The 21257-nt window shown below is 42.3% G+C and overlaps 2 protein-coding genes across 3 annotated transcripts in view; one reads left to right on the forward strand and one right to left on the reverse strand.

The window, feature by feature from the left end:
• EPB41L4A (erythrocyte membrane protein band 4.1 like 4A) overlaps positions 1–19805 on the reverse strand; it is a 275254-nt gene extending 255449 nt beyond the window's left edge. For both annotated transcript variants that reach the window (XM_032627984.1, XM_032627985.1), the window contains exons 1-2: positions 19670–19805; positions 18820–19264 (exon numbers count right to left, since the gene is read on the reverse strand). In XM_032627984.1, coding sequence (XP_032483875.1) covers positions 18820–18918 — 99 coding nt within the window. In that variant the 5' untranslated portion in view covers positions 18919–19264; positions 19670–19805. The remainder of the gene's footprint in view (positions 1–18819; positions 19265–19669) is intronic.
• LOC116751054 (translation initiation factor IF-2-like) lies at positions 18917–20342 on the forward strand. The gene is given in 6 exon segments (XM_032626526.1): positions 18917–18963; positions 19026–19109; positions 19562–19750; positions 19752–19904; positions 19906–20126; positions 20167–20342. Coding segments are annotated over 6 exon segments (870 nt in total).
• The last annotated feature ends 915 nt before the right edge of the window (positions 20343–21257 follow it).

Below are 21257 nucleotides of genomic sequence, written 5' to 3' on the forward strand. Positions count from 1 at the left end.
AATAACAAATATACACGTGGATTGTATGTGCTTTATTCTCAGCCCAAAAGTTTTAATTTATGGGGAAGTGGAAAATCTATTAGTAATCGGTATAAAAATTACAGATGTTTCTAAATATTTGGGTTCTGGGACTTCCCTGGTGGCACAGTGGTTAAGAATCCGCCTGCCAATGTAGGGTACATGGGTTCAGTCCCTGGTCCAGGAAGATCCCACACGCCTCAGAGCAGCTAAGCCCGTGAGCCACAACTACTGACCCCTCGTGCCACAACTACTGAAGCCCGCGCACCTAGAGCCCGTGCTCCGCAACAAGAGAAGCCACTGCAGTGAGAAGCCCGCACACCGCAATGAAGAGTAGCCCCTGCTCGCCACAACTAGAGAAAGCCTGCGTGCAGCAACGAAGACCCAACACAGCCAAAAATAAAAATAAAATAGATTTTTTAAAATAAATAAATAAATATTTGGGTTCCTACTGGCTCTTACTCCTTTATTTTCCTTCAAGAGGACTCTAACACAACCTAACACAAGAAATGGCAGCCAAATTGACCCAAGTGGTGTCAATGAATCTTCCGTGAAGAGACTGGCCAATAAACTAGGGCCAAACTCTTTGACAAATATTATACGTGCAGAGAGACCCAAAATATTCCAGTTTAAGCCATTTTGTTCATCATTTTTAGCTGAGCGTGCTTAGAAAACTAGCAACTTGACATATCTAATAAGCCATGGGTTCCACTCACGAGCAGCAGAATCTACTAAATGTAGGGAGAAGTGGTACATTTTGTTGTCACTTTGCTATCCCAATCTCAGGCAGAAAGCACAAAATTACCTAACCATTTGAGGATAAAAGTGTAAACGTACACTGGTAAAGCCAACACAGAGGTAGGCCTGTGCTGAAAACCACAACAGTCTCTGTCAGGAACTTGGCTTTGCTTAACTCAGCACTAACTGAAGCAAATGGAAAAGCACAAGGAGGACCCAGTGATCTGTAAGTGAGTTGACACAAAATCACCACCCTTCCCTTGGGAAAAAAAATCTGTGTCGTTTCCAACTTTTCAATTATACCAGATGGGAAGCATTTTAAAACAAGAATCAATTCACAATGAAACTTCTCAAAATAACAGTTTTTTTAAGTAAAGCAAGGTACATCTTGTTGAATATGCACACCTGTTTTCAGTAGCCCCGATGCTCACACTTGAAGAAAATGTTGTTTCAGAATATAAATACTGCTCATCTTTTGAAAACAACATTTAAAAGCAAGAAAAATGGTTTCCTAGAGAGAAGTTAGTCATTCATTTACTCTTTTTTAAAAATTGATTTTATTGAAGTATAGTTGACTTACAATGTTGTATTAGTCTCTGCTGTACAGCAAAGTGATTCAGTTATACGCACACATATATATTCTTCTGCAGTCTTTTATTAATGGTTTATTAAAGGATATTGAATATAGTTCCCTGTGCTATACATAGGACCTTGTTGTTTATCCATTCTATATGCAATAGTTTGCATCTGCTAATCCCAAACTCCCACACCTCCTCCCCCTTGGCAACTACAAGTCTGTTCTCCACATACATTTACTCTTAAACACAACTACCCAAATATTAAAATGGTAGTTAAACACAAGGTCACTTATCTTTCTCCCTCTGGCACGTGCACGCACACACACACACACACACACACACACACTCACGAGTTCAGCATTTTCAAACAGAAGGAAGTCTCAAGAATTTTTAACCTGAAAACACACAAGAAGCTCAAGTTTTTTCACCACCGCTCACAAAGGAAATTTGTGACTTAAGGGGATTGATCTGCTGTCAGCCTGGGGTCTGGTTTCCTTTATAGCTGTTCTTTGGTAGTCACCATAATGGCTGTGTCAATACTGATGTTTCCATGACATTGTCACAGCCTGCTATCCCTGGGTGCATGTAATGGCATAAAGGCATTCTAAGGGAAAAGTTCTTCAGGGTTTGCCAGACAAAGATTTTAGAAAATAATGATTTGTTGAAGTTCTCATGATCCTCAAAAAATGGCTATTCAGATTCTTACAAAGGTTAACTCATAATAAACTAAATGTCTTCATCACAGAACTCAACAAAAGAATTGCAAGTCTTCATTTTTGACTCATAATTTATTCCAACAAGGAATTTTAATGAGTAAATCCTGCCAGGCTTCCAAATCTAAGCTTCATTTTTGAAACACATCTTTATCAAGTGATGAGGATTATCTAAATTGAACTTAGCTCTTTCTGCTTGGACAGGCAAGCTGACTACTATGCTACCGGAAGTGCAAAGGGATTTATTTTCAGTTATGACCTTTAAAAATTTGAAAAGCTGTACGTGAAAGTCAACATCAAAAAAGAAAGAGAGAAAAAAAGAAGGAGGGAGGAAGCTGGTAGCTGTTTTCAAAGTAATCTCTGTCCAACCAAATAAATCCGTTTTCTAGTCAGCAAATGCAAATACAAATAATAAAAAGCCTTTTAAGGAAAACTGGTTTTTTTCTCATTGTTTAAAACTTTCTAAGGACATTCTAAGTCATCATTCCACTTTTCTTTTAATTCCTCATAAGGCTTAGCACTATATGATGACATAATAATAAATGCTAATATTTGTTATTTCTCATGTTATCATGTGCCAGCCACTATTCTCAGCCCTTACATGTATTATTTCATTCAAACCTCATAGCAATCTATGAAGTAGATAGTAGTATTATCCTCATTTCACTGATGATGAGACTGAGGCAAAAGGTCACTAGTTAGTAAATGACAGAGCCACAGGATAATAATTATTAACACTCCAAAGCACTTTAAACTTTTGCAAGAGTTTTTTCAGCCGTTATCTTCCTTGGGGTCTCACAACACTTTGATATTGACGGAATAACATAAGCATCAGTTTAATTTTACAAATGGAAAGACTAAGGCTCCAAAACTTTGACTTTTGCAAGGTAGGAAATGAAGGAACTGGCAAAGGAATCCAGATTTTCTGAGTCTATATTCTCTGCTTCTCTCACCATGCAGGCTTTCTTTCTCGCTGTAGATCCTCAATACAAGTATTTTCAAAACAAAACTCTAGACTTCTCAAAGCATAAGTCTAGCTCCAGATGGCTAAAAATGCATCTAATTCACCTTTTTACCCCCCACGTCAGGTACAGTGCCTGGCACAGAGCACACTATGAGTCTGCATACTCCCCAGACGCCCATCTTTCTCCACCAAACTCACTTCTCTGTGTTCACGCTACCCTGCAGTCCTTGACCACCTTCAGAGCCACGGTTCATCCTCTCAAGTCATCACTCTGAGGAGGCCAGAGTCTATATAAATCCTCAATCCAGAACCCAAAAAGATAGGAAAACTGAAAGCTTTACGTTTGACGCCAAAACTCACTTGATGACTATGGCAGTCCATCTTCAAGACGGCTCTCAGTGATGCCCGCCCCCCGGTATTCACACCCTTATACAGTGCCCTCTCACTCCAAGGTTAGCTGGTGTGACCAACAAAATACCGCAGAAGTAACAGGATATTATATGCGACTGTGGCTTCCATTTTGGGCTTTCTCTCTCTCTAAAATCCCTTGCTATGTAGGGAAGCCAGCTGCCACGTTGTGAAGACACCCAGGAGCCTATGAAGAGGCTCATGTGGTGAGGAACCATGGCCTGCCAACATGCCCGTGAGCGGGTTTGGAAGCAGACCCACCATCCCCAGATTACCAATGCCTCAGGCACAGTTTGGGTGCAGCCTCAGAGAGACCCTGAACCAGAATCATTCAGTGAAGCTGCTCCTGGATTCCGGACCCACAGAATCTGTTTGGGATAAATGTTTGTTCTTTTAAGCTGCTAAGTTTTGGATGTAACATGGCACACAGCAACAGATCATTAATACAGAGACAAAATCTATTATAAACTGGCAGAAGGCAACTTATAGTCTCTATTTACCCCATTTATTGTGAATATCCAAATCATGAGCTGTGCAAATATTAATTTGCTTGTTTTATGAGATATCACCCCAAACCTGGCCAGGGATATTGCATAATGGATGGTTTATATACCATATTACCTTGCTGGACTCTGAAAAATTTTGAATCTTCAAACACACCTACCCCAAGGGTTTCAGATAAGGCACTGCAAACCTATATTCACTTTTTCTAAAATTCCTTTCCTAATTAACCCCACCTTGGCATATAAGAAACATCATTTCTTATAAGAATATCTATACCTCTTAGAATCTCCACCATATAACCCAGTACTTGATTATGAACTGTATTGAATTCTGTTGTTTTATAAGTAAATATTTGTCTTTCCACCTAAAAGTTAAATTTCTTTTAACTTTTTAAACTTCTTTTAATTATGAGGCAAACTCCATTCCTCATATTAAACCTAAACTGTCATTTCTCATGACATCACCATTTTTAACTGACAGGATTAGTAAAATATTAAGACAGCAAACTTGTGTCTGTCTCTTCTTTCTTCCCCTCCTCCAATTTATTTTACCACCTAGGACTGCATTTGTTAGCAATGGGACTTCTTTCAGTCATACTGGGGTACAATGATTTTAAAACCTCAAGTTTTTAAACATGACTTATATGTTCTGTATAATGTTCAGTTTGTAACTTTTTAAAGTGTGGATATAGAGATGGATAAGCAGGAGATATAAGAATTGGTTATTTGGGGAGCTTTTTTACTTACAGTATTTAAAAATGCAAGAGTCTGGATGTGAAATTATGTAAATTTCACTCAAATACTTATGAATCAAATCACTGTTGAACAAAAGATTTGTTGCTGTGTAATTACTGTCTTGTATGCATTTGAAAGAATTAAATATACTTATGTTTGAAGGGAAAAAAAAAAGGCAAGAGTGTTCCCTCTATTTCATCATCCCTACCAGAAATTCTGGGTGCTACTGGGTACACAAGTTCTGAATAAAATCTCCTAAAAGTGAGTTCACAAAGCAATACCTACAATTACAGACACACAGCACTGGTCCAGACCCCCATACACCCTCACACTCAAAACCTGTTTATCTTCATGTAACTACCCCAGAACATTATGTAAAAACAGCATCTGAAAGAAAAAGAAGCTGGCTCTCTGAGAAATTCTGGAAAATTTGCACATCCTCCAAGTGCCCTTGTAAACAGCAGCAGATGCATGAAATAATCATCATCGGGGGAAAGATCTATTAGCCTCCTGATGATTGGCCCATCTTAAACCTTTCAGCAAAAGAGCAATTTTACCTTTCTACTTTCTTCTCTTGCACCCTCCCTCAGGCAATAAGAAGGGTCACTAATCAGTTTTTAATTTTCTTTCCTGGAGAGATACCAGAATGGAGCTGTAAGAATTCAGGATAAAGACTTTACAAATAAAGACCAAGGAAAAACTCTGAGTGATATGAGCTCTAAAACCATGGCCATAACCATAAATTATTCTAGGCCTTTTAAATAAATAAGCATTTTCAAAAAAGCCAAAAAATTAAAATGCAATGCAGTTGGTATCATTCTGAAAAGAAATTCCACATAAGCAAACTCTTTTCCAAATTGGGAGGGGGGGAAAAAAAGGACAGAAGAGTCTCTCCCTCATAAAACCTACCCAGAAAGAGTTCCACAAATCCAAATGCCAAGGCTGCAGAAGGTAATCAAGCCAGATGTAGGCCTAGAAGGACTTAATTTAAGGGGGGGCGGGGAGGAAATGGAGAAGGGTTAGGAGCATGGAAGATATGGGATTGGCAATAAATCTAGATGATTTTCAATAAATTCTGACCTCTTCCCCTATAATCAGCTCTCAGCCCTTCCTCCCTTGCAGGCTTCAAAGAAACTGAGGGTGGGTGAGCACTGAGAAATTACCAGACAGGAAACCAAGAGACAGGGTTCTAGGACCATGTGCTGGGCTCTGTCAAATCACTGCCCCTCCCTGGGTCCCTGTTCCCACAGCTGTGGAATGAGAGGACTGGATTAGATGATTCTAAATGCCCATGCCGAGTCTAGCTTTCTATGGTAAGTGAAAGCCAGGCTGTTGTAACTCATGTCATCTCTTCCACATTCTCCCCGGGTGTCTGCTGCATTTTGGAGCAGCATCACAGGGCTGAATTAACTAAGGACGTGTGACCACACTCAGATTTGGTGCAGAGAACCAGACAGTTGAACTACTGGGCAAAGAATGAGTGGCTGGCAAAAAAAAAAAAAAAAAAAAAAGCAATGACAAGTAGAAACCAATTTGTGTGAAAGATTTTGACACACACAGCTGTGGCATTATCTAGATTTTAGACATTTGAAATTTTCTTCACAGAGGAAACTGCCTGTAGCCTGCGTATCTACTGGGATTTGTCAAGTGTTTGAATACTACCAATTTTAAAATGCACAATCCAGACAAAAGATGTAGAGCTTCTATTATGCCACTTTCAATACCACTAAGATTTGCGACCATTTGCCCCAGTCATAGGGAATTCAATCCCATGAAGCCACAGTTGCTCCCTAGGCTTCAACCTGCAATCACACTAGGAATCCTGGAGGTTCAAGGTTGAAAGGAAGTCATGGGGATTGGGGAGGGTGTGTGCATTCAGAAGTGGTCTTCTAGCCACCTACATTATTTTCCCAGGAGGAGAACACTGCACATTGCACTCTCAGGACAAATCTCTAGCAAATTCTCAGTGTGTTGCCAAGTAATAGATGAAATCCGCATACATATTTAAATGACATTAACTTTTTGAACATGCTACATCTTCACCTACCAAAACTAACGAAGAAAGTTATTCATAAAACATATGCTAATACTCTTTTCCAGCCCTCCATCAAGTGATTTACAGAAGAGCCTGGAAGGACCAAAGGCAAATCCTTTACACAACGTAAACAGCAACACTCAAAAGCTTATACAGAAAAGATTTTGTAAATCTAAATATTCAACAACCAAGGTTTCAAGTTACAAAAGCAATAGCAGCATGACTAAAACAATCTTTCTATCAGTCTTTCTTCAAATATGACAAATATTTACTGAGCACCATCATGGGCCCGCCACTCTTCTAGGTACTCAGGGATTTAAAAGTGAATAAAATATACAATACTTAACTGCCACCACGAAGTTTACAGGAAATTTTGCTCAAAATATTAAATGTCAAATTTGTTTTAACTGGGAGTGTTTTCTCTGCTGAATTACACACACCTACCCTGCCAAGGAATTAGTAAAACTAAACAAGATGCATAGATAGGCATGTCAATCAATGGAACAGAAATGGGAGTCCAGAAATTAACCTTCATATTTATTGTCAATTGATTTTTTGATAACAGTGCCAAGACAATTCAATGGGAAAAAATCGTTTTTTCAACAAATGAGCTGGGGCCACTGGATATCCACACGCAATAGAATGAAGAATGGATCATAGACCTAAATGTAAGAGCTAAAGCCATAAAACTCTTTAAAAATATACAAGTAAATCTCCATAACTTTGGCGTAGGCAATGGCTGCTCAGATATGACTCCGAAAGCGCAGGAAACAAAAGGATAAATTGGACTCCATCAAAATTTAAAACTTTTGTACATGAAAGGACACTGTCAAGAAAGTAAAAAAAAAAACCCATAGGAGAAAATATTTTCAAATCAAGTATCTGACAAAAAACTTGTATACAGAATATATATATGTATATATATATATATATATACTTTAAACACTTATACTCAATGATAAAAAGAAAAATAACCCAATTTTTTTAACTGGCAAAGAACAGATATTTCTCCAAAGAAGATACACAAATGGCCAATAAGGACATGAAAAGATGCTCAACGTCACTATTTTTCAGGAAAGTGTAAATCAAAATGACAATGAGATACCACTTCACATCCAAAAGGGTAGTTATAATCAAAAAGAGTAAAACAAGTGTTGGTGAGAATGTGGGGAAATTGAAGCCCTTAGACATTGCTAGTGGGGATGTAAAATGGTGCAGCCACTGTGGAAAACAGTTTGCAAGTTCCTCAAACTGTTAAACCTATGACCCAGAAATTCCACTGGGTCATGTACCTCCCTCCCACTGAGGGAGGTACACATGCAAGAGAAATTAAAACACATGTCCACATAAAGACTTACACATGAATCTTCATAGCAAAATTATTTATAATAGCCAAAGTCCATCAACTGATGAATGGACAAATATAGTATATCCATGCTATGGACTATTATTCAGCAAAAAAATGGCTGAAATACTAATACATACATTATGAATGAACCTTGAAAACATTATGCAAAGTGAAGCCAGTCACAAAAGACCATATATTATACAAATCCACTTATATGAAATGTCCAGAATATGCAAATCTGTAGAGGTAGAAAGATTAGTGGTTGCCTAGCAGGAGCAGGTAAGAGGGTTGGAAGGAAATGAGGACTGCTAATAAGTATAAGGTTTCTTTGTGGAGTAATGAAATGTTCTAAAATTCATTGTGATGGTGGTTGCACAACTCGGTAAATATATGAAAAGCCATTGAATTGCACACCTTAAATGGGTGACTCGTATGGTCTGTGATTTATATCTCAATAAACCTGTTTTTAAAAATTAAATGAGAGGGCTTCCCTGGTGGCGCAGTGGTTGAGAGTCCGCCTGCCGATGCAGGGAACGCGGGTTCGTGCCCCGGTCTGGGAAGATCCCACATGCCGTGGAGCAGCTGGGCCCATGAGCCATGGCCGCTGAGCCTGCGCGTCCGGAGCCTGTGCTCCGCAACGGGAGAGGCCACAACAGTGAGAGGCCGTACCGCAAAAAAAAAAAAAAAAAAAAAAAAAATTAAATGAGAAATTAAGGAGTCAAGGAGAAATTAAGGAGTCAAGGAGGTACACTCCTTGTACCAGGGAACCTAGAAAGTAAAGAGGTGAAAGATGTCTTTTCTTTCTCAGATTCATTGCTTATGTCGATCTGGAAGTACTTTTCTTATTCAGATTAATTCACCCAGTCAACAATCATTCATTGATTCCTTAGGAACTCGGCTTGACTTGGGGATCCCATAAAAAAGATACAGTCCCATCCCCTCAAGGCTTTCCATCTCCAGTAACAACAGCTCCCTCTCATTAGGCACAGGGCTCAGGGTTTCACGTGCAGTATCTCAGGATAATAAGCTGGAGAGCTTGACCCTAATTTTACAGATGAGGAATCTGACTCTAAGGGTATGTGACCTGACCACATTTACAGCACTAACACATGGAAAGGAGACCTGAAGCCAGATTTATCTATGACCTAGACCCACTCTCTCTTCATCTTACTATACTGCTCCCAGGGCAAGGTGGGCAGGAAAGTATGGAAACTCCTGCAATGAAATGCAGGCCTGATTCAGGTCAGGAGAGGGCCTCTCCAGTGCTTCACCAAGGAGAAGTCTTCAGAGAAGGTGGCATTTGAGCAGAACCCTGCTTGATGAGAGCTGGGACTTCACTCAAACAAGATGAGGTGGGGTGGGGCTTTCCGGACAGAAAAAGACCAGGGTGAGAGGGAGTGTGGAGAATTCAGACTAGAATGCAGCTCCCTCTGGCTAGAATCCGTGAGAGGCATATGGTAGCAGTGGGAGGAAGGTCAGATAGAGGTGGGGTCCGATCATGAAGGGCCATGATGCTCAGGAATATAAACTAAGCCATGGAGGTTGAGAACCCGTGGGAGTATCCAAGCCAGGGTGAGAAAGGCCACGCTAGAGGCAGTCACAGGGGATCATGCTGGTGGCTACTACAGGTGTCCAGCTGAGAACTGAGAGTGGTCCAGATCAGGGCAGGAGCAATCAGAGGAGGGGAGAAGAGATGAATCTGGAATATATTTAAGAGGTGGAATTACAACACCTGGAAGGCTGTGGAAATTTACAGAGAGCCCAGGTGCCAGAATCCTGACCAGAGGGGCAGAGGGCCAATAGCACCCACAACTCCTACCTTTCCTCCTGACTGAACCCCTCCCCCAGTTGCCAGCTGCCTTGGGAAAATGGATTCCACCCCCACCCAGTCCCAGGGAGAATCTGTTGCCCTAAAGGTGATCCCATTGCCATTATAGCTCAAGAATGGCCACAAGACTTGTTCTGCTAAAAGACACAAGGGAAAGTCTGGTGGGGAACTTGGGGAGAAGGAGTCTTCTCTCCTTTCTGAAGAAGAGCCTGTCTCTATTCCCAACTCACGTATTGCCATGTGCAAATATTGTCTCTAGAACCAGTACCCATCTGCATATGACCCTGTCTCCCAAGATGACAGAGCCCCGAAGAGATGCAGAGAAGCTGGGAACCTGATGTGAACAAATAAGCTTCCTCACGTTAAGAGAATCTGCAATGGAATCTCTGCAACCGAGAATCAAAGCATCTTAACTGATGAAGACGGAGAGTGGCCTCATTCGCCTAACTAGGCAGCACAAGAAGAGAGAGTCTGGAGCGAACAGAAGGGCTTAGACATCGAGTGTGACCTCCAGCAGGCAATCAGAAATACAAGTCAGGTAAGAGTGAGGAAGTCCGGACTAGGGGTACAGATGCGAAGTTTCAGCATCCCAGTGGTAGCTGAGGCAATGTGAATAAAAATACAGAGACCTGAAAAGTCACTGGTACCTATGGATATCGAACCACCACTGTTCCCCGACTTCTAACAACCACCCATGCCTCTCAGAGAGCCAGTGTCACTTTGGGCAGGGGTGGGGGATTAGATATCCCAAACTGGAATTCAGAAAAAAAATTATTAGCAAATAATAGATCACACATAATGATAGCTATCATTTATTGAGCACCTTTTATCCTATGTGCCTAAAATTCTTTTCTCAAATTTGCACAGTCATCCCGTGAGGCAGTTATCACACTCCTCAGCTTACAAATTAGGAAAGGGAGGCTGGTTCAAAGAAGAGTCCTGTAGTCCATCACAAGACCAACAATTTCATAGTAAACCAGGATTTAAACACAGGGCAGGATAGGGGAAGGGGAGAGATTGAAGATGACCACACAGCACCCCAGTTAGGAGGCTGGTTGGTGCAAAGTGGGAGCAGTGAGGATGGTGGATAAAAACCAGTTTTGACAAGTGATAATTAAGGCAGCAGAGGCTCCAAGACCGCTTCTCAAACACGGCTCTGAACGAAGGGCAAAGTGGGACGTGAGTGGTTTAAAAACTCAAACGGTCTCGGTGGGCTAGCTCAGGAACTTGACCCCCATTCAAGTCACTGTTCCTACGGAAAGCTGTATTCTACGCAAGGTACTTTCTACCCAACTTCCAGGACGCTGTGCCCACAGAGTTGGTAGCGCTGAGCATCACTAACTGCGCTTCCTCACGTGCTCAGAACACGGCATTTCTCGACAGTCCGCTGCCATATTTGGATCCCTCCTTGGTCTCAGTCAGCTGATTCCTCCTCTGCCATCTGACCTTTTGGTCACTGACCATGGGGGCTAGCACTCAGCACCTCTCGGGTTTCCCTGCCTGCCACAATCTCCCTTGTTTTAACTTCCACTTGGCATGTCAGTATCCTTGAAAACAAACTTCTTACCCCTTTGGAAGCCACTGCCAGGCCCTCTCACGACTTCAGCGAGTACTGGGAGAGCCTCTGCAGAGAGCCATCTCAGCCTTTGGGGATTCAGCAAGAGTGTTTAGTTACAGAGAAATGGATTAACAACAGGCGGCACTAAGGAAAAGTGACTGTTTCACTTTAAAAAAAAAAAACAGGAAATCATGGTTCAGAGGGCACAGGAATGCAATCCACATTTCTGAGAATGCTACAGACTCTCCCAAGTGTGGTAACAGGCTTTTTGAGTCACAAACTAAACTGGCTGGTTCCTGACCTTAACACACCTAGTCGAGACCCAAACAAGTGATAACAAAGGCCTGGTTAAACTTAACACGTGAGACTTAGAAACAAATCTTGCTACGCAGGAGCAAACGTCAGTTACTCTTACCTCCCAAAGCAGGCTAACCAGGAGCATTATGTATAAGCTGTACGCGTGGCTAAAATATCAGAGACAAAAGCTCGGTCAAAGCAGTCAACCCCAGAGAAGCCGCAGGGTTATGACAAATCTGACGTCTGATGTGTCCTGTTTATAACAGGCCTGCAGAAAAATCCATTGTGCGTCAGAATGAAAAACTTAACATTTGTCATAAAAACCCAGTATTTAATTTCTCGACCCTGTGTTTTCCATTATGCCTTAGAGCAGTGTCAGATGAGATTCAGGAGTAAAATGGGTGGTACAGCAAGATTAAAAATTATACCAATGGTCCCCGATTGTGTAAACCCACACTGTGAAACCAACTGATACTGTTCTCCAATGGTTTACAGAATAGGAGACAAGGAAGAAAAGCAAAGTGTGAGGATCTATTATCCATTCGTGAAATATGCCCTTCTTCCAAAAGACTCTCGAGCTATAAGGCGAAAGTTCTACTTTTTAAAAAGAGAGAGAGAGGGAAGGATTCAGTAGTTACTTCTACACTACAAAGATGTTGGTAACTCGTGTTTTCTAAAATGGCTGCTAGTCAGCTCTTCAATGCGCTACATGCACCCAGTCCACGGCACCATCTCATTTTCTACCCATTATCAATATAAAAATTAGAGTATCTTGGCAACAGATTTTTCACAGTGAGATTCTCTTTATTCTAGGTCTTTTCGAGTAAAACTAAAATGGCAAAGGAACCTCATTATCCAGAAGATTTTCAATATGGCCTATTCCAACGGTAACACTCCATTCATTCTTCTATTCAAATTACAGTGAATAAGCATCTATTACATGTGGTGTACAGCTCTAGCTGCTGGGGATCACGGGCGAGGGCTTTCAGGCTTCTGGGGGAGACAGACGTGTCCAGAAATAATGCCTGCACTGTGGTAAGGGCTATAACAAGAAGCGTGCAAGACACTGACAAGCACTTAACTTTGCCAGGGCACGCCGGGTCTAAGTCTTTCTAGCAGATGGGACGCTCAGTTCAAGTCTTAAAGGATGAGCTCAGATGAGCGTGTGCTTAGGGAAACACAAAACAGTGCCACTCAGTGGGAATCCCAAGCATAAGGCACAAGCAAGTCTGGTATGTTTGGGAGACTGAGCAGTTGTGCGTGCCCATATAGAGCAAGTCGTTTGGGTAGGCACACAGAACTGCTGAAGGTCTAGAGCAGGGAGGGTGGCAAATCAGACAGTGAATGGTGGACTTTATACGCAGACAGGAATGAAGCACTAAAAGAAGGAGAGGATAAGGAACGGAGGAGAAAGAATCTAGACCAACATTTTCTGAGGGCTTACCACATGCAAAGCACCTTGAACTTATGAAGTGGGTATGACTTTGTTCCCATTTTACAGATGGGGAAATTGAGATTCAGAGAAGAAAAGTATCTTTCTGGAGGCCCCACAGCTAATAAGTAATCAGTGGAGCCAAAATGTAAATCCAGGTGGTCTGATGCTACAGCCCATGCTTTTCATCACTTCAGTATATTGCTCCTAGTCTAAGAATATTAAGCAAGTTAAAGATACAGATTTCATATTGTTTTCACTGACCTATAAGGCACATGACTCACTCCTCCAAAAGAGAAAAAAGAAGGCATCCAAAAGTCAGTTTGCATCCAGTGTGTACCAAATAAAGGAAACTGCTACCCTCCACAGCAGTGGTTCTCAAATGAGGGTGATTTTGCCCATCAGGGGACATTTGGCAACATCCAGGCAAATTTTTGGTTGTTAGAACTAGGCAAGAGGTGCTACTGGCATCTCATGGGCAGAGGCTACAAATACTGCTAATTATCCTGCCATGGATAGACAGCATCCCACAACAAAGGCCGGACTAAGATACAACCTGACACAAACCACTGAAGAAAAAATCAGTTTCCCATCTTGTTTTGTAATAAAAATAACCAACCATTGTCCATACAGCTAATGGACAGTCGAGTCTGGACTTCTGACCCTGCAACTTAGATTTAACTCTATCGCCATCTGCTACGGTCTGAATGTTTGTGCCCTCGTGAAATTCATATGTCGGAAACTTAACTCCCAAGGTAATGTGTTTTAGGAGGTGGGGCCTTTGAGATTAGCGTCCTTATTTTTAAAAAAAGGCCAAAAGAGCTCCCTAGGCCCTTTTGCCACATGAGGATACAACACGTTTTCAACCTGGAAGAGGGCCCTCACCTGACCATGCTGGCACCCCGATCTCAGACTTCCAGCCTCTAGTACTATGAGAAATAAATTTCTCTTGTTTATGAGCCACCAAGCCTGTGGTATTTTCTTATAGCAGCCTGAACAGACTAAGACACCACCCATGCTCAAAAGAAACAAAAGCTCTGCATTAGTTTAAGTTTAGTTCAAAGTTTGTTTAAGCTTAACATTACAGAATTCAAGGACAATTACACTAATGGGGCTGCAAAAAGTATGATTCACCATCAACCAAGAAAAGTATAAGTCCCTATAAAAGGATAGCTAGCCATTACCTGCTAGAGGTAACAAACAATTCTTTCCCCATTATATTGCTTTTAAATCACTTTTAAACCATAAATGATAAATGACATTTTTAATAATTTTTTTCAAGAAAAACTTCTTGTAAAATTGAGGGGGCACTTAAGTCTGAGGATGTAATGTATAACATGGTATTTATAGGTGATAAGGCTGTATTGTATAATTGAAATATGCTAAGAGAATAGAACTGAACTGTTCTCAACAACAAAAAAAAGTAAATATGTGAGGTGATGGAATGTTAATAACTCAATGGTGGGATGGTGGGAATCCTTTCACAATATATATATATATATATTATATCATCACGTTGCACACTTTAAATATATTACAGTTTCATTTTCAATTATACCTCAATAAAGCTAAATACTTTCAATCATTTTTTAAAAACAAAAAAAATATGAAGGGGCATTTATACAGTAGCTGATCTTAAACAGTCACCACATGGATATCATACCTGAATTTTAGAAACCTAGATGCAGTGTGGAAGAGGGGTACTTCTATCCCAGTTACATCTAATTTACTAATTTACTAACCACAGCCTAATTTATTAACTACAGCCAATCTTACGTTAACAGAAATGTTGGTGTATGATTACTTGCTTCAACCTATGTTTATAAGGTCCCTGACTGTGTACTTTATGTAGTTGATATTAAAAGGTATAGATATACACTTAATGTGATTTGTGGAAAACTATTGTTTTTCACTTTTTCCGAATTTTCTCAGATGTTTTCTTTACCAGTCCAAATGGAGTGAAAATTACAATCCTTGGTAAGGGAGACGCATATAATTTAAGTCCCCAACTTCTGTTTTTCTAGTTTATTAGGAAGTTTCTGATCAAAACATCAAAATTGACTCATTATATTCCCTCAGGAACCTCAGGATGATTAGGAAGTAACTTCATTTAAAAGTTAACGGATGAATTTAACTTTGTGAATTGTACGCTATATCTCAATAAAGTAGTTTTTTTAAAAAGTTAATGGAATTTCCATCTTGCTGTCATATTGGTTTCATTAATTTAGTCAAATACCTTGAGGCAAAAATAAGCACCTCAGTGTTTATTACATTACTACTCAGAGGACTAAAATCTTGCTGAAATGAAAATACTAATCTAGTTCACATTTGCAGCAGCAATTAGGAGGACTAAATCATCAAACCTTGTGATTTTTTCCCTAAAAATCTTTTGCTAATCAAATGACAACTTATAAAAGTAGTCTGAGCCACATTCAAGTTTTGCTTTCTAAGAGAACAAAAAGAAGGATCTCTACCTCCCCCAGGACATAACAAAAGTTTCCCTGAACAAACACTGCTCAAAAAACCAAGAGACCAACCACAGCAGAAATTCTTACTAAAATAAACAACAGAGATAGCAGCAGAGAACAAACAACTAAAAGCTATTGTGTGGCTCGACACACAACCAATAACATTCAGTTTATATAAACTTGGGTTTTTAAATCTTGCAGAGGGCTCAAACTACGAACTGCACGCAAAAGACTTTCTGCTTGACAAGGTGAGGTTAGCTCTAAAACAAGTTAAGAAGGCAAATTGCTACATCACATTAGTATGAATACAGACACTGGGTTTTATTTTTCTAATTATTTTTAAAACAGAAAATTATTTTCCATTTAAATGCTACTCATCTTAACACATAAGATGTGTAACTATTGTCTTCAGGCTGAAATGCTTTCCATAGGCCACACATTGATTTTTTTTTTTTAAGTTGATGAAAAACTTTGATCTGAGTTGCAGAAAAATCACTTCATAACTAACTTTTCAATGAGCAATTTGGTGCTTAAAGAAATCCAGAGAGTGTTTTTCAAAATAGCACACAGAAAAAAATGTTTTACCAAGCTTCTCTCATATGTTTTCTACTTAAATTTACTACAATTTATCTTCTTTAACCTACAATGCATTATTATAACAGTAATGCCAGCAAATTCTTAAGTAACCATTTAGGAATCAGTAAAATTCCTTCCATTAAGGGATGAAATATGTGAATAATTTTACCACAGAATTAGATATCTTCATTTGAGAAAGAATGTGAAAAGGAGTCATCTCAAAATAAATATTAGATAATATTTTTGAAAAAAGATTTTTCTATTTTAATTTCAGGGGAAAATGTCACATGCTTAACTTCGACTTTAATTAGTGATAATCAAAATTATCAAGAGTACTATCCTGGGGGAAAAACACTGTAATAGTAGTTATTGGCTATTAAGTTTGGAGTAATTGCTTACTATTTCATTTACAAACTAAAGTAGGAGTTAAAGAAAAAAATAATAATAATAAAGCAGGAGTTAAAGAAAGTGCCAAGTATGTACAGAATAATATACATATATTCATTCAATGTTTGAATACCATCTACGTGCAAGATGCTGTTCATACGTTATACCATTTGTAAATATATATATATATGTGTTTAATTTAGTACATACCACAAGCAGATAGGTGCTTAACACATGCATTTTATGGTAGCATGGTAGTTACAGATAAGGTGGTTAACTTCAGCAGACATCTGTGTTATACATATGGCCATCAAAATAATTGTGGCATGCTTTTGTGACACTGAAAGAGGGCAAGCCTGTTGCAAAATGATTACTTCCAACAAAAGCATGCTTAAATTATTGTACAGTTAAATGGCACATATCCAAAATAACAGCATTATAAAGTTGCTATTGCATTTGAATCCATCACCAATTTTTGACCTATTTGTAAAACAAGATAAGCACCATCAGGATATAAAAAGTAATTATGGATCAGGATTTTTAATTCATGTTTCATGTTTCTTTGACAAAATTATTCCATTTGATTCCGAGTCTTGGCCGCTCTCGTGACAGAATAATGTACATGTTCCACAACTGACAGGAGTAGGGCTTTCATGATTAAATAGGAAGCTGACACACCAGATGACTTTAGACTTCAGAAAGATTTCTATGTTTTTTTAGTAACAGATCATCAGTTATCTTTCTCTAATTGTTTCGAAGCCAAAGAGAATCTATGTATTATCAAAAATGTATGATTTTTTTTTTACTTTTGTCTATTTTGTGCTCACAGTACTCCAAAGAATGTTACATCATCTTGTAAGTTCTTTTCCTGATTTCATAGGGGTGGGGGGGATTGGGAGTTGGAACATAAAAAGCTAAAAATATACAATGAACACTCTCCCCCCCCAGTCTTTTATTGTCCTTGAAAGGAAACACTGAGAATCTGACTGACTTTTGCTTATTAAAATTACAGAAGAAACAATATTCAAAACAATTTCCTAAAGGGTTAACTGTATCTTGTGGCTTTAATTGATCATTTTTGCCCTCTTTCTCTGACAAAAAAAAAAAAGACAGCTGTGAAATTAAAATTCTGTACACCAAGAACGGTAATAACAAAGCTGAAGCTTTTGGCCAAGAACATTTACTCTAGTGTGCATAAAGCTATGTAAAATCTGATTCACACAAGGAAATGCCCAGAGCCTACGCCATTAGGATTAACTTCTGAGATGACAAGACTAGGACAAGACAATTGGCAGCCTGAACTTGATTTCTCAGCCTCCTTGGCGGGGGGAGGGGGACGGTTTCCCTTCATCAGACTCAGCTGCTGAGGTATCTAAAATGCCTAAATGATTTAAAACTGAAGGAGAAAGGGAAACAAAACACTCGGGATTCCGATCATCTCTAGGTAGCTACGTTGTTGCGAGAGAAAAACTAGCGCGCAGGCGCGTCAGTCAGGTTGTCAACCGTAAACATAAGAGCTCGCCAAAATTAAGGAAGTGAATGTCTGCAAGCTCCCACAGCCTTTTTGTTTGGGTTCTCTAGGTTAATACCAGTAATTGCATTATAATGACGTACGAAGAGACGCAAGGTTATTACCTCGTTTGGAGAGATGTTTACTTAAATGTTGGGATAAACCAGGTGGCTTTTGGAAAAGGAAATTATTTTCCGGCCAAACGTAGCATTACCCAACCACAAACACAGGCGACACAATCACAACCACCCAATAAATGTGTTTCAACGAGTGAATTATTTTACTTCCCCAATAATCCTATCAAGAAAAAAGGTCTTCAACAAACCGAGGGAGATCGTGCCTTCAACACTGTATGCTGCCCGTACAATCAATTCTGCGCCTCTTTGGGAGCTGCGGGGGCCTTAAACGCTTTTGGAGGAAAACGACGTAGGGAAGTTTGGGTCTCAGCTGCAGGACGGTGGATTGCAGCTGAGAGCTTGGTGCATGGACCCTCCTACAAGGCGTCAAACTTACTTTCCTTTATGAAAGACTCAAAGTTAACTCACCCTGACACGTCCACCCTCCACCTGAGCGCGGGGGGCAGCTGCCGTTCGTTCCCACCGTGCAGAGACGCCACCGCCGTCCGCCCCGCCCGGGTGACAGCCCTGGGACAATGCCGCGGAACCCCCGAGCCTGCCCGGCTACGCACCCCCGACCCCGAACATGCCCCCGGCCCGCGCCTACCTTGATGCCCTGCTGCTGGGTGGTGAGGGTTAACTTGGATTCATTCAGAAGCAAAACTTCGCAGTAAAATTCTTCCGGAACAGCGCAGAAACAGCCCATGTCGGCTGTGGCCGGCCTCAGCCAGAGGAGAAAGCTGCGACCCAGGCGCTGAGCCGCCCCCTCCCCTCAAGCGCGAGGCATTAAGTTATTGTCCGCACCGCGGCGAGGTCGAAAGGACCAGTTCCCGGCGCGGTCCAGCGCGGCGTGGACCAGCAGCGCGGCGCGGACCAGCCGCCCGGCGCAGACGTAAGGTAAGGAGGGCGGGGAAGCCCGGGAGAGAGTCAGCGCCCGCGAGCGGCCAGGGAAGCGCCGGAGGAACTGGGCGCAGAGGGCGGCGGCGCGTCCCCGCGCATCCTGCGGCTCCGGCTCCTCCGAAGGCGGGGGTGCCGCGACCCCAACCGCAGCCCTGGGGACGACAAAAATCTCCTGTCAAAGGATACAAGAGGCAAGAAAAGGGAGAGACGAGAGCTCTAGGCCGTCCCCGTACTTGGAAGCCCCTAGAAGCTCTGCAGCCGCCTCCACCCACGCCCGCCTGGAGCGCTGCAGCCACGCACCGGCCTCCTCTCCGCCTCCGGGGTCCCCAGCGGACGCGCACTTCCAGCTCCGACCCCACCCCGCAGCCCCCGGTCCGGTCCGCCGACTGGGGAGCACTCGGCTGTTCCTTTGTGTCAGGGGTACCCACGACGTCCCGGCCCCACTAAAGGGGCAGTGGCGAGGGTCGTCACTCAGTCGGCTACCTCCACCTACACCTTCCCAACCCGCGGGCACCGAGAAGCCCGAAAAGGGTCGGAAAGAGCTTCGGGCTCCTTACCGCGACCGGCGGGTGGAGGTCAGCTCGTCGCGGGGCGCAGCTCCCGTCTGGGGATCCCCGAGTTCATCACGGGGCTACGTGTGGCCAAGTTGAAGCTTTCCCTCCGAGAACCCCCTGCCCGGGCGGCGGAGTGCTGCTTCCCCGGGAGATTCAGAGAAGCGGGCAGTCGGGGGACTTGCGGGCGGAGGAGCGGGTGCCCCGGCTGGGAACGCGGCCGGCGGGCTGGTGGGGTTTGCCCTGGGCGCGCCAGGCCGCAGCGGCTCCCGGGAAAGTTCTCTTGGCGGCGCAAGGGATGGCGCCCTGGGCAGGAGTAGCCCAGGTGCAGCTGGGCCGGGCCCGGGCGTCTGCAAAAGGCCCTGGAGCGAAGCGGGGACCCAGTGGCCGGGAAGGGGGCGCCCCTTCTGGGCGGGGTCTCGGCCGGGGATGGAGGGTGGAGCAGAGGTGGTCAAATGGCGAGGTGCGGAGAGGTCCGCACAGGAACCTGCGCGACGCAGGAGCGGGTCCGCCTTGCCGTCGCAGGCCCTGGCCCGGCTCGCTGTATGGGTTTCCCGGGGAGACCTGGAGGCTTGCTCTAGGAAGGCAGGCGCAGCGAGGGTCGGACCCCAGCTTTCCGCGCGCCCAGTCCCACGCCCTCCGCGGGACCGGCTGTGTCCAGGATTGGCGGGCACAATAGCTCTGAGGCTGCAGTGCCCCCTGGTGGGAACTCGTGTCTGTGCACAAGCAACCGAGGCTGAGCGGCGGGTGAGGCAAGGCCCCCGCTGGCCTTCGGAGCAGGTGCAGTTTGTGCACTTCAGCTGGGAACCAGAAGCAAGTTAATGCAAGTGAAATAGGAGACACAAGGGGAGGACGCGGGCCAGGGTGGACGGTAGTCCTCCCAGAAATCTTCTCTACTTTACATTGAGTGTTAGAAAGAGCGAGAGTTTGGGTATCAGACGGCTTTGAGCTCTCTCCTCTACCACTTTTAAACTACGGAGCCCAAGTGCGAAAAATTTGCTTAAAGCCTAGGACGCTACTAATTAAAAAAAAAAAAAAAAAACAACCCTGGCATCCACAGCACAGTAGAATTATAGAATGGAAATGCACAGTGCAACTTTAGAAGGAATTTCCTCCCATAGTGGTTTGCCACAAAGGACCTTCTGTAGAAAGCCTCCTTCCCTGTTGTCTCAGCCCCATCTAAACATAAATTAGCACAACCCCCAAAGCGTGATAAACCCACTATGTTTGGTATGAACTTTACCTAAAGCTAAGAATCAAACCCTGCTTTATCTCTCAAACTTACCGTGAAATTGAAGCAGGTTTCGAAATTCTAACCAAATTCTGTGTCCAACTTTGGGTTGCACTGGCAAAGTTTTGCCTCCCGTGAGCTGACATCTTATTATTCTAGATTTTAGTGTCTTTACTTGGGGAAGCTTTTCTTTTCTGTAATATAATTCCTCACACAAATTACCAAATGTGACTGAAAGATTGCATAACAGATTTTCATTCTTTACCACAATATCCAATAGAGCCACCTAAGCTTACAAAAACAAAAGATAAGGCCCAAGTGTAATCATTTGCTTGCCAGTTTTGAGTTTTGCTGCCCCCTGTT

Source organism: Phocoena sinus, chromosome 3 (genome assembly GCF_008692025.1).
Source record: "Phocoena sinus isolate mPhoSin1 chromosome 3, mPhoSin1.pri, whole genome shotgun sequence".
Taxonomy (NCBI): Eukaryota; Metazoa; Chordata; class Mammalia; order Artiodactyla; family Phocoenidae; genus Phocoena; species Phocoena sinus.